The sequence below is a fragment of the Eriocheir sinensis genome, chromosome 37, assembly GCF_024679095.1.
Source record: "Eriocheir sinensis breed Jianghai 21 chromosome 37, ASM2467909v1, whole genome shotgun sequence".
Taxonomy (NCBI): Eukaryota; Metazoa; Arthropoda; class Malacostraca; order Decapoda; family Varunidae; genus Eriocheir; species Eriocheir sinensis.
In genome coordinates this window covers 13,083,110-13,101,288 of record NC_066545.1, presented here as the reverse complement: position 1 = coordinate 13,101,288, position 18,179 = coordinate 13,083,110, and the positions used below count along the sequence as shown (strand labels likewise).

Sequence of the window (18,179 nt, the reverse complement as noted above, 5' to 3'; positions counted from 1 at the left end):
CTTATCTTTTCCTTTATTTTTCTTAGTTGTCCTTTATTTTTCCTATTTTTTTCATTCTTTCTCCTATTTTTTTCCTTTTTCTCTTATTTTTTTCCTCTATTTCTTCTATTTTTCCTTTATTTCTCTCATCTTTCCTTTATTTATCCTATTTTTCCTTTGGTTCTCCTATTTTTTTCCTTTATTTCTTCTATTTTTCCTTTATTTCTCTCATCTTTCCTTTATTTCTCTTATTTTTCCTTTGTTTCTCTTATCTTTCCTTTATTTATCCTATTTTTCCTTTATTTCTCTCATCTTTCCTTTACTTCTCCTATTTTCCTTTATTTCTCTTATCTTTCCTTTATTTCTCTTATTTTTCCTTTATTTCTCTTATCCTTCCTCTAATTCTCGTCTTTTTCCTTTATTTCTTGTCCTTTATTGCTTTTTTTCACTATGATCTCCTTCTTTATTCATTTTCATTCATGGTCTCTCTCGTTTTTTCATTCATTCATCTCCCATGTCGTATTTCTTCTTCTCTTTCTATCTTTTCTGGTCCTTTTCTCTAATAAATTCTCATACCGTAAAGGAAACACGCAGACAAAGAGAAACGTAAACAAAAGAAGGAAGAGGAAAGAAGAAAAGAGAATGGGAGTTATTTTTTTAACCTACGCTATTACAAACGAGGCAGAGATAATAGGTAAAATACAGCAATCATTAGGAGTCATTATTAGCGCGCCAATCACGTCCTGTGAACTCACCTGGTGGCTTTGGGAGAGAAGGGGAGGGAAGGTAAAGGGGGGAGAAGGAGCAGCAGGTCACGTGACACAAGGTAAGCAGGAAGGCCCGTGCAGGTGAGCGTGGGACAGGTAAGTGAGGTGGGTAAGGTCAGGTGTGCATTGAGGTTACTCGTTATTCTAGTATTTCTGTTTTTATTTTTTTTATGTCTTGTTTTTATTTACTTATTTTATACCTGTGTTTTCCCACGTGCCTGTAAACAATATCTCAGTGTGGAGCAGACAGTAGTGTTAGAAATGTATAAAAATCATTGGATTGACTTTGAATTTTATGGAACGACTGAAATTTTTTGCATTATCACTCATTTAAAGGACAGGAAAATACTGACTGAAAGGGTAGGCTACATGTAAATAATATATATATAACGATGAATAAATAAATAAATAAAAATATAAATAAAAAGTTTGCTATATCACTCGTCTAAAGGACAGGAAAATACTGACTGAAAGGGTAGGCTACATGTAAATAATATATATAATGACGAATAAATAAATAAATAAATAGATAAATAAAAAGTTTCATATCAGTGTTGTTGTCAAGAGAACTCAACAACAAAGCAGGAAACAGCATATCCTTTTGGCCGCAGTACACCTTGACCTTATGACACGCATGCACTCACTCGTCCACTACTCATTTATCACATTAATTCACTGCAACAAGTTACTTCCCATCTTTCCGTTCTTCAATTTTCAAGTCACACGAGTTTCCTTCTCCTCTCTGCAAGTTCTCCTGCATTTTTTTTTTTTTTTTATCGTTCTGTCCCGTTATCCAACCTCAGTGTCCTCGAATCATTCAGTTCCCTTCGCCCATCCCAGCAAGCCCTGCAAATTAGTTTCTTTTTACAGTCTAAACCCGTCATTTGACTTTAATTTGCTCGAGAGTCTCCGTCCTTCCGATCAAGTCCTGCAAATTAGTTTCTTGTTACCGTCTAAACCCGTCATTTGACTTTAATTTGCTCGAGAGTCTCCGTCCTTCCGATCAAGCCCTGCAAATTAGTTTCTTGTTACCGTCTAAACCCGTCATTTGACTTTAATTTGCTCGAGAGTCTCCGTCCTTCCGATCAAGCCCTGCAAATTAGTTTCTTTTTACAGTTTAAACCCGTCATTTGTCTTTAATTTGCTCGAGTTTCCGTCCTTCCGATCAAGTCCTGCAGATTAGTTTCTTTTCATCGTCAAAATTCGTGGATAACATGACAGCGACCACCGCTTTTAGGGATTACTCAAAAGTTGACTCATCTCGCCTGTTTGTTTGAGTCACACGGTTTTCTTCTCCCCTTCCAAGTCTGCGTCATTTTCTTGTTCTGACCTATCACTTGACTTCAGTTTCCTAAAGTTACACAGTTCTTCAAGTCTCACAGTTTCCTTCGCCCCTCTCCCCCAAGTCCTCCTACAGATTAATCTATTTTCACCATTCTTCGGGCCCCACAGCTTCCTCCTCCCCATTCAGCTAGTCCTCCTACAGATACTTTATTTTTACCATTCTTCAAGTCTCACAGTTTCCTTCGCCCCTCCCTCCTACAGATTAATCTATTTTCACCATTCTTCGGGCCACACTCACGTGTGGGGGGCTCCACTCACACAGCTCTCCTGGACAGAGTGGAGTCTAAGGCTCTTCGTCTCATCAGCTCTCCTCCTCCTACTGATAGTCTTCTACCTCTTAAATTCCGTCGAGATGTTGCCTCTCTTTCTATCTTCTGTCGATATTTCCACGCTGACTGCTCTTCTGAACTTGCTGATTGCATGCCTCCCCCCCTCCCGCGGCCCCGCTGCACACGACTTTCTACTCATGCTCATCCCTATACTGTCCAAACCCCTTATGCAAGAGTTAACCAGCATCTTCACTCTTTCATCCCTCACGCTGGTAAACTCTGGAACAATCTTCCTTCATCTGTATTTCCTCCTGCCTACGACTTGAACTCTTTCAAGAGAAGGGTATCAGGACAACTCTCCTCCCGAAACTGACCTCTCTTTCGGCCACCTCTTTTGATTCTGTTTTAGGAGCAGCGAGTAGCGGGCTATTTTTTATCATTGTTTCCTTTTTTTGTGTGCCCTTGAGCTGCCTCCTTTGTTGTAAAAAAAAACGAAAAAAAAAACACAGCTTCCTCCTCCCCATTCAGCAAGTCCTCCTACAGTCTACAGATACTTTATTTTTACCATTCTTCAAGTCTCACGGTTTCCATCGCTCCTCCCCCAAGTCTTCCAACAGATCATTCTATTTTCACCATTCTTCGGGCCACACAGCTTCCTCCTCCCCATTCAGCTAGTCCTCCTACAGATACTTTAATTTTACCGTTCCAAGAGTCACACAGTTTCCTCCGCCCCTCCCAGTCTACGCCCTCATCGTCTCCAGCATCATTCATTATTCATCTCAGCGGGGCATCTTGATATCTCGACTCCCTTAATTACCATTCACCGCCCTGCCTAGCCTACTGCATGATAAGTGACCTCTTACACAACCTTTGCTCTCGTCCGTGCCTGCACACACACACACACACACGCCCTAGAGGTCTCCGGCACTATTTTTAGTACACATCCTCACTTTCATTTCGCGGCCTTCCTTTACCGGCAACGAGGAGATATTTTGGGGGTCATTCTTTGCATGTACGAGATGATAACTTGCTTTTAAGAATGAGATGATGCCATGTGTGTGTGTGTGTGTGTGTTGTTGTTGTTGTTGTTAAAGATTCACCCCTAGTATCATATGTGTAGATTCAGGCTTAATATATATTACTTCTCAATGCATTTCTGGAACGTATGGGGGGATAATTAAGTTACCATTTCACGGGGTCTAATTTGCCACGTAAGATTAGGCTGCCATTTAAGGGGGAAAGGCTGGCATATACAAGGATCTAGGTTACAAGTAAGGTAGGTAAGGTAAGGTAAGGTTAGGTGAGGTAAGGTAAGGTAAAGTTAGGTAAGGTAATGTAAGGTATGGTAAGGTAAAGTAAGGTAACATGGTAGTTTCAAAAGAGGAAGGGATACATATGGATGAAGATGTAATGTAATAACTAATAAGTAATAAGTTGATTATCCCCTTGGGCCTTGTAACCTCTCTGTATTCCTGTGTATTCCTATGTTCTTGTATTCTGCTACCCTCGACTCAAATACTAAAGGCTCCCCTGTAACTGCGGATAACCAAGACTCAAAGGAAACTCTCGCTTTCAACCAGAGACTACAATGTTTGGTGTCCTGTCTAACTGTTTGTATATGATTATTGTAATGTATACTATATATTCCCTCTTTTACTTGTTCTGTATGATTGTTTTACTCTCTGGGATTCTTTCTTTCACTATACAATCTCGATAGGCATCATTAAAAGCCACCAAAAGGCATCATCTATAGCTGTTTCGAGCCACTCTTTATACAGGAATATTATAAAAAAAAGATTACCCTATTTTTACGTGTGTGTAGCTGTGTGTGTATGTGTATATAGTTTAAGTGTCTGTGGGAATGGGGAGATGTATGGGGAGGTTGGGAATGGTAGGGTAAGTAGAGGAAGAGTGGATTAGGGTAAAGAAGGGTAGAGTGAGTTAAGGAGGGGAAGGGTAGGGTAAGGAGAGCAAGAGTGGGGCAGGATAAAGAAGGGTAGAGTGAGGATGTGGATGGTGCTGATGTGGGGTGAGCAAGTCTTGTGTGGATCAGAGTATGGATGTGTGGGTGTGGGTGGAATTAAGGTGCGTGGAAGACAGGTAACCGTGGGTGGATGAGGAAAGGTGCGAAGACGAGATTAAGGATTTGCTTTGCTTTTGATACATTTATTGAGATATACACATACATATAACAGTATACATATATAGTCTCAAAAGGATGAAGGTACCTTAAGTTGACTTCACCCCAACCCTGCTGTATTTTGCCTTAACATTACATTGCATTACACTATGTTTCCGATATTAAGGAGGGGAAGGGTAGGGTAAGGAGAGGAAGGGTGGGGTTAAAGTGGGACGGGTGGGGTAAGGTGGGGGAGGGTAGGCGGGTAGAATGGTAGGAGGGAAGGCTACTTGGAAAGCACACTCTATTGCTAAACAAGGCGGAGTCAAGGTTGTCTGATGGCCTCACTCGCTCACTCGCTCACTTCCGCGCTCACTCACTCTCTTGCTTACTCCCTCACTCCCTCTCTCACTCACTTACTCCTTTCGCTCAATCGCTCACTCACTCGCCTCCTCTCTCACTCACTCTCTTGCTTACTCCCTCACTCCCTCTCTCACTCATTTACTCACTCCTCTCACTCACTCACTCACTCCTCACCTCTCCTCTCACTCACCTCTTGCTTACCCTCCTCCTCTCCTCACTCACTCCTTTCGCTCAATCGCTCACTCACTCGCCTCCTCTCTCACTCACTCTCTTGCTTACTCCCTCACTCCCTCTCTCACTCATTTACTCACTCCTCTCACTCACTCACTCGCTCACTCGCTCACTTCCTCTCTCACTCACTCTCTTGCTTACTCCCTCACTCCCTCTCTCACTCACTTACTCCTCTCGCTCACTCGCTCACTCACTCGCCTCCTCTCACTCACTCTCTTGCTTACTCCCTCACTCCCTCTCTCACTCACTCACTCCTCTCGCTCACTCGCTCACTCACTCGCCTCCTCTCTCACTCACTCTCTTGCTTACTCCCTCACTCGATCGCTCACTCACGCACTCACGATCGTCCCTCATTCCCTCACTCGCTTCCTCTCTCACTCACTCTCTTGCTTACTCCCTCACTCTCTCATTCACTTACTCTTTCCCTCACTCACTCGATCGCTCACTCACTCACTCACGATCGTCCCTCATTCCCTCACTCGCTTCCTCTCTCACTCACTCTCTTGCTTACTCCTTACTCACATCTTTCCCTCACTCACTCGGTCGCTCATTCACTCACTCACTTCTTTTCCATCACCAGTCAACAAGCGAGAATGGACTGTACCATGTTAAAAAGAGAAACAATGAAGAAAATATAGATAAAAAGAGAAATGTTGCAATGTAAGAATGATGGGGATAGATAGATAGCGAGATAGATAGAGAGAAAATAAATGAAAAGAAACGATGAAGTGTAATATAGAAGATTGATGGAGAGAGAGAGAGAGAGAGAGAGAGAGAGAGAGAGAGAGAGAGAGAGGTGGCCCTTAAATTATGAGTGGTCACGTATTTACCAAGAAAATGAGGTCATACTTGCTTTTGGAAATAATTACGACAGCCAGACATGCAGACGGCCAGACAGACAATTAAAAAGACACACACAGACTTCCCCAAAGACAGTTATATAGCTAGAAAATTCCATATATAAGATAGTATCTTCTTTTTTTTCTTTCTTCAGAGTAAGGGTTGGGATAGACTATAACATTTAGACCTCAGCCTCTCCACATATAGATTATTGAATACTATATATGAGAATTAACGTGTGAGAGGGTGCACTGAAAGTATATAGAAAGGGGAGTATTTGAAAGGGTTTATATGTTGGGCGGGGGTAGGAAGAGAAAGAGAGGGAAGTAGAAAAGAGAGGAAGTGATGAGAATTCTGTTGAAGGGGAAGGAAAGGGAGAGGTAGGGGAGAGAGGTGTGTGTGTGTGTGTGTGTGTGTTGTGATATACGGCCATTATTGATTCTTCCGTATCGGATGGCCTGTCTTTATTTTACTTAATTATTACAACATCCCTTGATTGACAGCCTAGGGAGATCACCCAGACAAACAGACAGACACCTCTTCTTCTCAACGGCACATTCATTTAATTTCCATGGTCGTCATTAAAGGGAGAAAAAGAGTGAAAATATAATGTTTTGGTATGGAGGCGCGCTGGAAAGGCGCTCCGCGGAGGAATACACGCGCCAAAATACACCATTTAAATTACTATGCAGGAAAGCGACTACACAGAATGACACGTATGAAAGCAATAACGTGGACGTAATGAATGAATGTAGCGAAATAAAACTGTTTGATGAAGAATAACCCAAAAATATGAAAGTTTGGGGCCATCGAGATCAGGGTTGCCAAGTTCATTGTTCTCCCTTCCTGCTGGGCTATTTCTAATCTGGACCCGCGGGAGATATTTATAAGCCACGGCCTGCAGAATACGTAATAACGGATACATCTCCCTTTATATCCACAGCTAATAAATCACCGTATATCTCACAGCGACGTCTTTTTCATGCTAGGCTATTTTTGGGCTACTTTGGCAATGGTGTCCGCGGGTTGCAACAATGACTTGGCAACCCTGCTCCACTTAAGGCCAGTGTGCAGCAGACGACACAGTCACGTGGGGGTCTGCAGGCTTCTTGTCACTACCCATACTCATTACACCACTAAAATATGAATATCACGCCTGAACTTCAATCATTACGTAACTCATTATTCACCTAAACATCTCTCGATCATTACTCATTACTGACACCTAAAACTCACTGCTCACATTATATACCTATCTTCATTACACCTAAACATTACTCATTACGTTACTCATTATTCACCTAAACATCATTCATTACTTTACTCATTACTCACACCTTAACATTACTCACCTATATTACTACACTCATACTCATTACATTACTCATATTACACCCAATCTCAATACTCACCACAACATTATTCACTCATTACTACACCACCTAAACTCATTACTCACCTAAACATCACTCATTACACATATTACTCATCACTCACGCCAAAACATTACTCATTACTCATCTCAGCACAAGCTTATTCATGCATATCACACCTAAACACTCTTAGACAAACCTACACTGGACAGCCTGCTCATAACATTGCCCTATTTACTGGCTAATCATGGCCAAGACTCGACCTAATTAATCCACCCAGCACTTATAGATTATTTAGGCCACCTGATAAAAAGAGCGATACAATATACTCGTCACCTCTTTCTCTTCTAACATGATTCCTGATCCATTTATTATTTGTTTCTCTCCCTCCTGTAACTCCCTGCATGCATCCCTCCTCTACAACTTTTTATTGCATACTCTTCCTCCCTTTCCTTCTTTCCTTCATTCTCTCCTCTTAGCTCGATCTCCTTAAATCTCTCCCTTTCTCTAATGCTTTCTCTTCGCTACATCCAACAGTGCTTCCTCCATTTATTAAGTCTACCTGGCACTAATATTGACGGCACAGCTCATTTGGCAAGATCGTACCTCGTGAACTAAACTTTCCATCTGAAGACAAATAAGTTAGTATAGGCAACAAGGATATACGTGTGAGAGGTAATGAAAAGCTAAAATACATAATAAACAGTCCATTTAGATGTAACATGACCCAATAAGCAACAAAAAACGTGTACGGGGTAAAAAATAATTATAAAAACGTAAGAAACACTCCATTGAGAAGTGATATAACTCAGTAGGCAACAAGGATAGAGATGTGGGCGTTCACGTAACTAGGCAATGATAGACACGGAGAAGCAGTACCTATAATAAGAAACTATAAAAACGCAAGAAACAGTATAAAAAATGCAAGAAATCAGTCCATTCAGAGGTAATATAACCCAGTAGGCAACCAGTAGAGATCGATGTGTGGGTGTATCACAGGAACAAGGCAATGCTAGACCTGAAGGAAGACTACTTGTTAAAAATAGGCTACGAAAACGCAAGAAACAGTCCATATAAAGGCAAAATAACCCAGTGAGCCACAAAAAAACGAGTGGGTGTCGCCGGAACTAGAGTGGACGCGGAGGAGCACTGTCTGGGGGAGGAGTACCGCGGCTGTCATGTCGGAGCTACGTTGAGGACCAAAATTATTGAGGAAAACCGCAAATTTCCTTCATTATCTGCCCACCGTGGCGGGTCCTGAGGCTCCCGTGGGCAGAGGAGAGACTCAGGCATCCGGGAGGCCAAGGACAAGGCTGCCGGTCCCTAAATAACGGAAATATAAGGGAAAAGGTGAAGCCAGACAACCAGCCGGACGAAGGAAGGGAGAGAAAAATTTGGAAGAAAAAGGGAGAAAGAGAAGAAGAGGAGGAGGAAGAAGCGGTGAAGTGAGTGGAAATAAAAGAATAAGAACGAAGGAACGGAAATAAAAGGGAAGAGGTGAAGCCAGACAACGAGTTAGAACCAGACGGAGGGAAGAAAAGGAGAAGAAAATTTTGTTGGAAGGAAAAGGAAGAAAAAGAGAGTATAGAAGAAGGAAGAAGTGAAGTGAACAAAGACAAAACCGGAGGAAATAAAGACAGGAGTGGAGGAAAAAGGAATCGAGACACAGAGGAGTGGGAGAGGAAAAACAAGTGAATAGAGACAAGAAAATTAAGAAGTGAGAGGAAAACACTTCAATGAGGACCCAAGAAGTGAAGAAAAACAAACACTAAAAAAAGAACACTAAGAATAACATAGTGAACGAAGTTGAATGGAAGAACGAAGAAAGAGGAGGAAGGAGAGGAAGATAAAAATAACCGAAGGATAATAAAGATGGGAGGAGAAGGAGGGGGAGAAAGAGAGGAGTGAATAAGAAGAGGAAAATGAGAAGGCAAAGGAATGAACACTGAGAAAAGGAGGAAGAAAGGAAGATAATTGGAGAGTAAGAAAAGAAAGTCGAGAGAGAGAGGAAGAGGAAGACAGTTGGAAAGTAAAAAAAAAGGCTAATTGAGGAAGAAAGAAAGTTAAGATAAAAAAGAAAGCTTGAGAACATGAAAAAAGTGATAATTTGAGAGAATTGTAAACTATATAACCTCAGAAACGAGTTATCACACGTTACTACAGACAGACACACAGACAGTTACATAAAAGAAGGAAAAACAAACAAACGAAGAGAAAAGAAAGCAATACAGACACAAATCAAACAATAGACAATTACATAAGAAAGTAGAAAAAGAAAGGAAAGTAAAAGAAAACAAAACTGATGGAAAACGAACCAAAGACCCAAGTGGAGTGATAAAAAGAGATAAAAGAGCAAAACGAAAGTGAAGAAGGAAAAGAACTGAAGGAGGAAGGAAGGAAGGAAAAGAAGGACACACACACGAGGTACCAAACCCAGCAACACGCAAAAAAGGAGACAAAAAACCACGAGACGAGAGCTAAAAGGAGCGGAGAGGAAGAAGAAAGTGAGACAGAGGGAGGGAGAGTGAAACAGAAGGAAGAGAGCAAAGAAAAAGACGCACTCCACCACAGACAGAACTAAAGAGAGAGAGAGAGAGGAGGAGGAGGGAGAGAGAACCACAGACAGCTAAAGAGAGTGAAACAGAGAGAAAAGACACCATTACAGAACTAGAGGAAGAGAAAGACTCGGAAACATACAATTACATAACTAGAGAAAGACGAAGAGAAGGACACTCGGAAACATACAAAGCTAACGAGAGTGAGAGACAGAGAGAAAGGAAGAGAAACAGAAAACAGAAGGAGAGGGAAAAACACACCCACATAACCCATAAAAAGAGACAACCCCAAAGGAAGGGACTCGAAGTGGAGGGTGCAGCGTCGCCCTAGCCAAGATGTCCATGCTGCCCTTTACGCCGCCCGTGGTAAAGCGGCTCCTCAGCTTCAAGAAGGGCGAGGGCGAGGACAAGTGGAGTGAAAAGGCCGTCAAGAGTCTGGTGAAGAAGCTGAAGAAGTCTGGCGGCCTGGAGGAGTTGGAGGGCGCCGTGGCTGGCCAAGAACCCTCCTCCCGCTGCATCACCATTCCCAGGTTAGTGCGTTTCTGGTTTTGCTGGTGTTGATGGTGCTGGTGATGGGGATGGTGTTGGTGGTGGTGATGGGGGGTGCTTGTAGTGGTGTTGCTTGTGGTGGTGGTGGGTGTGTTCTTGGTGTCTGTGGTGGTGGTGATGGGGGGTGCTTGTAGTGGTGTTCCTTGTTGTGGTGGTGGTGGGGATGGGCGTGGTTGTAGTGGTGTTGGTGGTGGTAGTGGTGTCCTTGGTGGTTGTGGTGGTGGTGCTACTACAACTACATCTACTACTACCACTGCTACTACTACTACTACTACTACTACTACTACTACTACTACTATTACTTCAACTATGTACTGCTACATACTGCTCAACTGTTACTGTTAATACTTACGCTTAATGTTGCTACTATTCTGCATTTCTATTGCTACTGTTTATAATTCCGCTACTGTTAATACTCACTGTAAATATTGCTACTACTACTTATATACTGCCCTATTCTTGCAGTTAATATCGATGAGAAACGGTCATACATATTTACTTACTTGATATTTGAAGGTGTTTAGAACAGTGTTCATGGCTGTGGTGTTCCACCATTGCATCTGGCCCTGGCATCGCTTTGCTGTTGGTTCACTTGGTCCGGCAAGGACTTGGTGGCCGCTCGGCACACTGCAGTGTACCCTGGCACTGGCGTCTCATCCGTGATGGTCCTCAGGAAGTCATCCAGATTGGACTTAAACACTTCTACTGAGCAGTCTGTAAGGTCACGAATATATCGTGGGACACAGTTAAACAGCTAGGGCCCATGTAACACAAGCTGTTCCACAAGAGAGTTCTGATCTTGGCTGGAGCTTACATTGCATCGGGGGAACCACCCGTTTGCACTTTCTTTCACTGAGCTGTGGCTCCACTGCATTAGCTTCAGAGGAGTTGGGCACCAGTTTCTCAAGGATCTTTCAAGTGTAGATGATGGTGTATCTCTCTTGGCATCTTTGTTGGGAATACAGTCCTTGGATTTTAAGTATCGCATTATGAGGGCTCTTTCATTCCTATAATCTGCCTGGTGAATGAAAGGGTATGTTCCATTGGTTGAGGAAATCTTCATACCTAGTGTTGGCAGGGTAGTTTGTCCACCATTTGTCCATAGGCACCATTCTTTCCCAGTAGAACTCATACCATAGTAGGGAAGAAACTGCATTGAATTCACAGCCAGGTTAAGGTATGAAAAAGAAATGTCAAAATAAACTAACTATCTATTGGGGAGCATACTCCCAGGAGCGTGTTGTTTCACTCACTTGCCGTCCATACTCCTGACAGTTCTCCCGAGCAAGCTCCCATGCAGCTTCCCTATCCATCCCAAGTCCCTCCCAGCAGGATCGGCTGACTTGCCCAGCCATGAGTTATGAGGGTCTCCCCTTGGTCTCCACTCGGGGGGGGGGATTAGCCAAGCAAGATGGCAGCACTATAAAACAGTTGCCTGCACTACCAGTTGGCTGGGACCAACCAAAAGAGTCAAGATGGGGCATACGCTACAGCTGAGCGTGGCCGCAGTGGTAATCTCCGTTGCATTGGCCCTTGAGTCTGTGGTGGGAAGAGCCGATCACCCCGGGACACAGGGTCAGCGTGACATCCGGGTTACCACAGTGTACCTTCCCCAGGTTTCCCCAGGTACCTATTTGTCCACCAGCCTGAAAGGGAAGATGAACAGCTGGGTGGGCTCCACGCTGACTGCCCAGGTTGGGACTCGAACCCAGGACCGCGGATTCGTAGTTAGGCACGCACCTCTAGACCACGGAGGCACGAATTACAACAAGCAAATGAACTGAAGTTGCTAATCCATGGTTGCACTGCACAGTGCACACATTCTAAATATTTTGGCTCATGATGTGGAAATTGGTAACATAGAAGAACGTATGCTTCACGTTGTAAAATACTTTTAAAACTATCACTCTGCTTCAGCAAGATGCTGTCAGAAAGGCGGTCAACGTCTTGTTCTGCCCCAGAACACTAGATGGACCAGGTGTGGCTGACTGAAGATATATATCTATATCAGCTCAGGCAAATTTGTATAGTTGACAAGGAAAATATTGATATCAAAGTTAGAGTGTATTCTTTGTTTATTTCTCCATTCTATGTTGTTGCCCTGTAATAAGATTAAGATTTAAATCAATGACATTAAAAAAAATCAAATAATATAAATTTGATTTAAATCAGTGATTTTTTTTTTAAATCATTTTATTTAAATTTTGATTTAGATCAGTGATTTAAATCAACTTGATTTAAATCAAACAACCCTGATCCTTGGAACTTGGTGGATAGTAGGATCCATCGAGAAGGGTTTCTACGCAGTGCATATTTGCTGAAACACCACTGATAGCAGTATCTTAGGTCGGCACCATGCACTTTTTGTGTGGTAGGCTGGTGATAAACACATGATGAAGTTTAAGATCATTGCAGCAGTTGTCATTCAGGTTCTTCATGATAGTGCTGAAGGTCTGTCATCTGTTGTGATACGTAGCTGCATGATGAAGGTTAAGGTCGGCACGTCATGTGGGTCCTTCACGGGGTGGAAGGTCTACCGTCCAGGAGTGTTGTGGGCAGACACATCATGTTCAGTTTCTATGCAAATTTACAGTAGCATGTAGCATCTATAACACAAATAACATGACACAGGTGAATGCAATACCTACTGTCATTCTACTACAAAAATCAAGCTACTGGAGCATCTTCAGTCATACATTTCCCACAGAGCAGTGTTCTTTCTTCTGTTTGCTTTGAACATACACACAAGGATACAAGGAGACTGCAAAAGGCCATACAACCTACTCAAGGCAGCTCTTGAAGATGGGCTGAGATAACACAGAATTCTTATTACATCCACCTCTTTGCATCCCCAAGTTGTGATCAATTAGCTGGTGGCATGTCACTGTTTGTATTGGCATCCAGTTGGTGATGATGCTCTGTGCTTACATAATGGAAGCAGACAGTTGTGTCAGTTATAAGGAGGCAAGAAGGGCCTGCATGTTTCCATACCTAGAAGATGAAATCCAGAAAAGACCAATTATTTGCACAAAAAACAAGAAGAAATGATGAAGACTTTATTTGGGGGATTCTCGTGAGCAAAGTCCACATATTTAATGAGGCTTTGCGTGTTTTCCTTCACAGTGTTACTCAGACAGCAACAAATTTGTGTACTATAAGGGCGAGATAACCTATCTTGCCATTTATCACACATGCTTCAGAGGACCGTCTGTAAAAGTTTTCACTGATTAAAAATGCACACTCTTACTTTCTATGCGCCTGTCTACGTGTCTCAGTCTGCCGTCTGCATGACCACGACGAAACCTGCCGGGGGTGATAACATGCAGCAGACACATACTAGCTCCTGCTGTTAGAAATCATCTGGTGTGTGTGTCCCAGCCCTCATTGCATTTATCCTGTAGCGTTTTGCCTGGCCTGAAAAGTTACGACAATGAGTGCGAGGTGGAACTTGTTTCGCAAGAGGTAAAGACAGCTGTGTTTGTTCTACCATTCACTTGTTTGTTTCCTTATGGATTTGCTCGCCAGAATATTTGGATGGAAAACCACTTAATTCATCTGCCCTGAAGCCTCGGGTGTACCTGACCTGAAACTTTACTTGTGATGTTTTTCTTTGAGCATTACGAAAATTAAGTGCGCTGGTCGAGAATGGCTGTTGACATGTTCTAGTGGTAGAGAAATAGTGATTCATTTATTTCAAGACACTTCTCCACCCAATATTGACCTCTCTTGGACAACCTTTACTTTTCTCTTTTATAGGAGTAGTGATTAGTTTTTTTTTTTTTTTTTTTTTTCCTTGAGTTGCTTCCTCTACTGTGAAAAATAAATAAATAACAGAAAATAAGATCTTGGTACACTAATGATGCATAGTACTCCATCCCACCACAATGGAGTTACAGGGAGTATGAAGTCATTGTAACAGCTGTGATAACCGAAACTTCATGAACTGACATGTTGGTACCGATAACCATGCGATAACCATGTGCGTGCAGAAGTCAATCTCTCATACAAGTTGGCATCCTCCGAGGGTGTGACGTGTTCAGTAGAGGAATGTATTAAGGATCATTTTCTTAAACGTTTCAGCACCCCATCACACACATTTGACAAGGCTTTCATAGGTGTTTCTGAGCATTTCCAGGGGTAGTTTTATGACCCTGGTGGTAGTTTGACCATTCTTCTGTGTCATATACATAAAAAACACTCATTTCTAAGGGTAGTTGTATGGCCTTGGTGGTAGTGTGGCCATTCTTGTGTCATTTACATAAAAAAAACACTCATTTCTAGGGGTAGTTGTATGGCCCCTGTTGTAGTTTGACCATTCTACTGTGTCATGTACGTAAAAGAAACACTCATTAGAATCCAGTTAATCCCCTTTTTGGGCTTTGGAAATAGTTGGTGTGAAAAGCAGAAAAGAAATATTATACATGTCAGCCAGTCCTCTCAACTTGACTCCTTTTGTGCATTGTGGCAAATCTCCTCTTTCCTTGGATCCGGACACATTGATGAAGAATGGGAGAGTAGATGGCATTTTTGTTTCCTGCATGCAATAAGCTTTCCAGTGTTGGTTGGGTAAATTTGTAATATAGTCTGAATTTCTTCTTTCAAGCACCTCCAGTCTAATTTATTTCTGTTTATATTTCTGGTTGTTTTATGTTCCCTAATATGTGTGTTTCTTTGTCTAGTATGTTTCTGTTGTATATTGTGCCTGGTCTAACTGGATTTCTTCTTTTAAGCACCTCCAGTCTTATTTATTTCTGTTATTTATATTTCTGGTGGTTTATATTTCCTAGTACTGTATGTGTATTTCTTTGTCTACTATGTTTCTGCTGTATCTTTCTGTGCCTGGTCTAACATCCTCCCCCATTGCAGGTCGCTGGATGGGCGGCTGCAAGTGTCCCACAAGAAGGGTCTACCCCATGTCATCTACTGCCGGTTGTGGCGCTGGCCGGAGTTACAGTCCCACCACGAGCTGCGTGCCCTCGACCACTGCCAGTACGCCTTCAACCTCAAGAAGGAGGAGGTGTGCGTCAACCCCTACCACTACACCAAGATAGAGGCCCCTGGTGAGTGGGGGAGGCAAGGGATGGTCAATGCTGTAATTATGAAGCTTCTGTTGCAGCTTTCAAATGTCTTCATAGGAGGTGTTGGCTGAGGGAGGGAGAAAGGGATGCGTGCAAGATGCGTATATGCCACTTAATTATTTTTATTTTCATCTGTTACGATACATTTTGATAACTGGAAATCATTTAATCAACTGTACGAATATTGAATCTGTGTGTGCAGGCTACTTCTGCACCAGTACTAATGACTTAAGAATGCTGGGAGGGGTTATTCGTGTCAGACCCGCATCTAAGCCACACATGGAATTAAGAAAATATTGAATAATCTGAGAGCAGGCAGTGAATAAAGCATTTCAGGTTACCTAATGAAGACAATTAGTGCAGCAGAATACTGTGATAAATAGCCGCAGAAGTTGATACTGTTTAGAATGCTGTGGTGGGTCAGTGCTGCAGGAGGTTGGGAGGAATATTTTCCCACTGCTGAAGCTGATTCTCCTGATGACGAATGTGGAGCGGTGCAGTGGCTCATTTGCTCCTGCTTCTTGCAACCATTGTCTTCCATGCTTTTTTATTCCTTTCTAAGAGGTAAAAGAACATAAACATGATCGTCAACACACACCACATAAATAAGATATTTGGAGAAGCATATAGTTTGCTGCAAAATATTAGAGTGGCATTTCACTACTTAGATGGGGACATTATGATTAAAATAATAGCAACATTGATTAGACCAAGGTTAGAGTATGCAGCAGTTGTTTGGTCACCACACAGGAAAAAGGATGTAAGGAAACTCAAAAGGATTTATGAAGGATTGCAACTAAGATAGTACCAGAACTATCAAATATAGATCCATGCTCCCAGAATACCCCTGTCCAAACCTTATTGCATTGGCTTGACTAGTGAAGTGATGACAACAGCAGCAGCCACCCTGCGTGTGTGTAGGTCATGAGGTACATGACTGAGGGTGCAGGGATGCAGGCTGCCAAGTCAGAGTCTGATGACCTACTTCTCTGTAAACAGTGGAAGTCTGGCTTATTACAGTGCCTATTTTTGATGTATTTGATAGATGGTTCTTGTATGGCATGAAGAACTTATATGAAAGCAAGTAATTTCTTAAGGTGTAATTTTTTTTAAATCACATAACCTTGAGGTAACTTATTCAAGCGGTGAAATGCTCCACAGCTACACAGTGCCTGTTTCTAAAGCATTCATTGTAGTTTTGTGAACATCAACAGGTGATGGAAAGGTGGAAGCAAGATAGGATGATTCATGGTGTGTGAATGTGTTGGGGTAAAGTTTGGGGCATGTGCTATAGCTGCACACAGCCTTGGTGCTCTGTTCCATCACAGTGGCCCTTGAGCCTGTGGTGGGTAAGATCCCATTATCCCGGGACACAAGGCCAGTGTGACATCCAGGCTACCACAGTTTACCTTCCCCAGGTTTCCCCATGTACCTTTTTATTGACCATCCCGAAAGGGAGGATGAACAGCTGGTTAAGCTGCACACCTGCCCAGGCCAGGATTTGAACCCTGGCCTGCAGATCCATAGCTGGACATGCCAACCACAGCACCGTGGAGGTGTGTTAGAGTCGAGAAGTTATGAAAAACAGACAAGATGAGTGATAGAGTGGCATGTACCCTATGAATAGAATAACCTTGGTGGAATTCTTGCAACTTATGAATCATTGGAATTGCTGTACAATCATTGCACCTTTTGTGTGTAATTGTTGCTGAAAATTGTTTGCAAAATGTAAACTCTCAAGTGTCATGTGAGTAACCAATGGAAAAAATAACAGTTGGTTCCAAACAGGCCAATCTGGACTGACTCTTCTCCAGAATGTAACATTATTTGCTTCACATGTTTCCCGACTCTTTACCTTTGCTCTGCTCTTTTCTTGACACTTCTGTGGTCCATTACCACTGTGTCTTCTATCAGCTGGAGCCAACATTATGTAGTTGGTTGGCATATTTTGAGTAAGCAACTGACTCACTGGCATATGATGACATCATGACAATGTCATGATGGCTTCCTCCACTTGGCTGTCTTTTTGCCACTAAATATTGGCAAATGAAAAATATATATTTTACTAATCAGTTTTGGCAGACACTGCCACCATTGCCAGTGGTTGTAAAGAAGAAGTAAAGCACTTGTAATACAGAAATCTCGTCTCCTGTCCTGTATGTGCAGCAGGTCATCCTTAGGAGGTGGGGCGGGGTGTGAAGATTCGCCCAACTAAACCTCACTCTGTGCAGTCATGTAGTGGGGAAGTCAGATCATATCCCATCCTCAGGGAGAATACATTTAACTTCAGATCCAGTAATGAGGTCCCTAGTGGAGAGGTCTCTTCCTTCCACTTTAATTCCCTGATCTGATGCTGACTGTAGGGAAGGGAATATTATCTGACTTTCCTATGTAGCATTGTGAGGCCAAGTCAGGGGCACTCATCCTCCCTGGCCTGCCCTCCTTGGGACTAATGTAAAACTGCTGAGCCATTGTTTCTGGAACAAGTCTTAAGTGCCCACACCTGGTGGCAGAGTGTCCAGGAAAGCTAAGTTGGCACATTGGAAGCATCAGGCATGGAGTTAAGGCCAGGCCCCCGCTTTGGCCACACCCCTGGCAGGGTCACGCAGCCCCATTGTATACATTAAAAGTTCATTTATCTGCTTGGGACTCATATCTCCAAACCTATCACCGTATCTTCATAATGTACAGTTGTCGGGGGAATGTTGTGTG

At 42.7% G+C, this 18,179-nt stretch overlaps 1 protein-coding gene across 2 annotated transcripts in view; it reads left to right on the top strand.

Moving 5' to 3' along the window:
- The first annotated feature begins 8,429 nt into the window (after window positions 1-8,429).
- Window positions 8,430-18,179, top strand: part of LOC127008278 (mothers against decapentaplegic homolog 3-like) — an 86,376-nt gene continuing 76,626 nt past the window's right edge. Inside the window, exons 1-2 of one of the 2 annotated variants that reach the window (XM_050880078.1) lie at window positions 8,430-10,370; window positions 15,256-15,449. In XM_050880078.1, coding sequence (XP_050736035.1) covers window positions 10,177-10,370; window positions 15,256-15,449 — 388 coding nt within the window. In that variant the 5' untranslated portion in view covers window positions 8,430-10,176. Of the gene's footprint in view, window positions 10,371-13,671; window positions 13,852-15,255; window positions 15,450-18,179 lie in introns of those variants that run through there. The other variant, XM_050880079.1, reaches the window with a different exon arrangement.